At 50.9% G+C, this 2,794-nt stretch overlaps 1 protein-coding gene across 5 annotated transcripts in view; it reads left to right on the forward strand.

The window, feature by feature from the left end:
* The window catches only part of HIF3A (hypoxia inducible factor 3, alpha subunit), a 54,676-nt gene that overhangs the window by 37,993 nt on the left and 13,889 nt on the right, over positions 1-2,794 (forward strand). For 4 of the 5 annotated variants that reach the window (XM_011969424.1, XM_011969448.1, XM_011969432.1 and 1 more), the window contains one exon: positions 445-716. The exons of the other annotated variant lie outside the window; for it this stretch is intronic. In XM_011969424.1, the coding sequence (XP_011824814.1) occupies positions 445-716 (272 nt within the window). The remainder of the gene's footprint in view (positions 1-444; positions 717-2,794) is intronic. 5 annotated transcript variants of the gene reach the window in all.

Consider the following 2,794-nt stretch of genomic DNA (forward strand, 5'->3'; position numbering starts at 1 on the left):
CAGGCTGGACTTCAATGGTGTGATCATGACTCACTGCAACCTCAAACTCCTGGGCTGACACAATCCTCCCACCTCAGCCTCCTGAGTAATTAGAACTGCAGGCATGGGCCACCACACCTGGCTAATTTTTTTCTTTTTTGTGTAGGTGGGGGTCTCGCTATGTTACCCAGACTGGTCTCTTAATTTCTAGCCTCAACTGATGCTCCCAACTCAGCCTCCTAAAAGCTCTGGGATTACAGGTGTGAGCTCCCATGCTTCTGACCCAATTTAGGATTTCTCTAACATGCTCTTCAGGGAGTCCTTATACCCATTTTACAGATGAGGAAACTGAAGCTCAGACTGTTGGCCACAGTCACAGAACTCAGAAGTGGTGGTGCTGGGACTTTAGCCAAGGTCCACCCAAGTCCAAGGCTTATGCTCTTACCTCCCTCCTGCCCTCCGCAGGATGCCGATGCTCTGGATTTGGAGATGCTGGCCCCCTACATCTCCATGGATGATGATTTCCAGCTCAACGCCAGCGAGCAGCTACCCAGGGCCTACCACAGACCTCTGGGGGCTGTCCCCCGGCCCCGTGCTCAGAGCTTCCATGGCCTATCACCTCCAGCCCTTGAGCCCTCTCTGCTGCCCCGCTGGGGTAGTGACCCCCGGCTGAGCTGCTCCAGCCCTTCCAGAGGGAACCCCTCAGCATCCTCTTCCATGGCTGGGGCTCGGAAGAGGTGAGCCACAGTAAAGGGGGGACATCAAGGGAGCATCCCCTCACCCCGTCTTGCCCCTGCCTCCTGCTTCAGCCTCATCCCTCACCATTTCTCTAACCCTGATCTCTGCTCCAGCCAGGCCCTCAGTGGGCCCAGCACCTGCCAAGTTTGTGCCAATCTCTATGCCTTTGCCTAGGCCGTACACCCCTTCTGGAGTGCCCTCCACTGCTCTCACCATTTATCCAAATCCTGTCAACCAGAGCTCTCACCTGTCAACCAGGGCTGTCTCCTTTGGAACAAAGTTATATCTGATCTAGTGACAATTTTTGTCAGAGTTTAGAAGACATTGCTGCAGTGTCAGAGAAACTATTAAGCTGGGTGTGGTAGTGCATACCTGTAGTCCCAGCTACTTGGGAGGCTGAGGTGGGAGGATCTCTTGAGCCCAGGAGATCGAGGTCGCAGTGAGCTGTGATTGTGCCACTGCACTCCAGCCTGGGCAACAGTGAGACACTGTCAAGAAAAAAAAAAAAAGATGAAAGAAAGAGAGAGAGTGGAGAGAGAGGAAGGAAGGGTGGAAGGAAGGAAGGGAGGGAGGGAGGGAAGGAAGGAAAGGAAAAAGGAAAAGAAACTGTCTAGTACTAAATTGCAAGCATGTGCTCATTTTGAATCCAGAGTGGTCTTATCCTTATGGATACGTCTTGGTATCTTCCAAGGCTCCCAGCTTGGTACTGGCTATAAAGTGGGTGCCTGATAAAGACTTATTAAATGAGGGAGGGAGGGAATTATTAATGAATATAGTTGGCACTTCAATGGGTGGACAGGTGGATGGATGGATGGATGGGTCAATGGAAGGACAGATGGATGGATGTGTAGGTGAAAGGGTGTATGTATGTATGTGTGTAAGTGTGGATGGATGGATGGATGGATGATGGATAGATGTCTGGGTAGACAGAAGGATGGATGGATGGGTCAATGGATTGATGGGTGGCTGGAAGGATGGATGGATGGATGGATGGACGCATGGATGGATGGATGGATGGATCGATGGATGGATGGATGGATGGATGGATGGATGGATGGATGGTGGATGGATGGCAGATGGATGGTGGATGGACGGCAGATGGATGGATGGATTAATGAATGGATTAATGGATGGATGTATGGATGGTGGATGGATGGCGGATGGATGGATGGATGGATGGATGACGGATGGATAGATGGATGGCGGATGGATGGATAGATTGTGGATGGATGGCAGATGGATGGTGGATGGATGGCAGATGGATGGATGAGTCAGTGGATTAATGGATGGATTGATGGATGGATGCATGGATGGTAGATGGATGGCAGATGGATGGCGGATGGATGGATGGCAGATGGATGGTGGATGGATGGATGGCAGATGGATGGTGGATGGATGGCGGATGGATGGATGGATTAATCAATGGATTATTGATGGTGGATGGATGGCAGATGGATGGGTGGGTGGATGGATGGATGGATGGATGGTGGATGGATGGATGGCAGATGGGTGGTGGATGGATGGCGGACAGATGGATGGATGCATGGATGGTAGACAGATGGCAGATGGATGGTGAATGGATGGTGGATGGATGGATGGATGGACTAATCAATGGATTAATGGATGGTGGATGGATGGCAGATGGATGGCAGATGGATGGATTAATCAATGGATTAATGGATGGCTGGATGGATGGATGCATGGATGGTAGATGGATGGCAGATGGATGGTGGATGGATGGTGGATGGATGGATGGATTAATCGGATGGATGGATGGATGGATGGATGGATGGATGGATGGATGGATGGATAGATGGTGGATGGTGGGCAGACAGATGGTGGATGGACTGTAGGTGGATGGATGGATGGATGGATGGATGGATGGATGGATGGATGGATGGATAAATAGAAGGATGGACAAATGGGTGGATGGATGGATGGATGGATGGATGGATGATGGCAGATGGATGGCGGATGGATGGATGGATGAATCAATGGATTAATGGATGGATGGATGGGTGGATGGATGGTGGATGGCAGATGGATGGAGGATGGATGGATGGATGGATGGATGGAT

Source organism: Mandrillus leucophaeus, unplaced genomic scaffold, assembly GCF_000951045.1.
Source record: "Mandrillus leucophaeus isolate KB7577 unplaced genomic scaffold, Mleu.le_1.0 Scaffold120, whole genome shotgun sequence".
Classification (NCBI taxonomy): Eukaryota; Metazoa; Chordata; class Mammalia; order Primates; family Cercopithecidae; genus Mandrillus; species Mandrillus leucophaeus.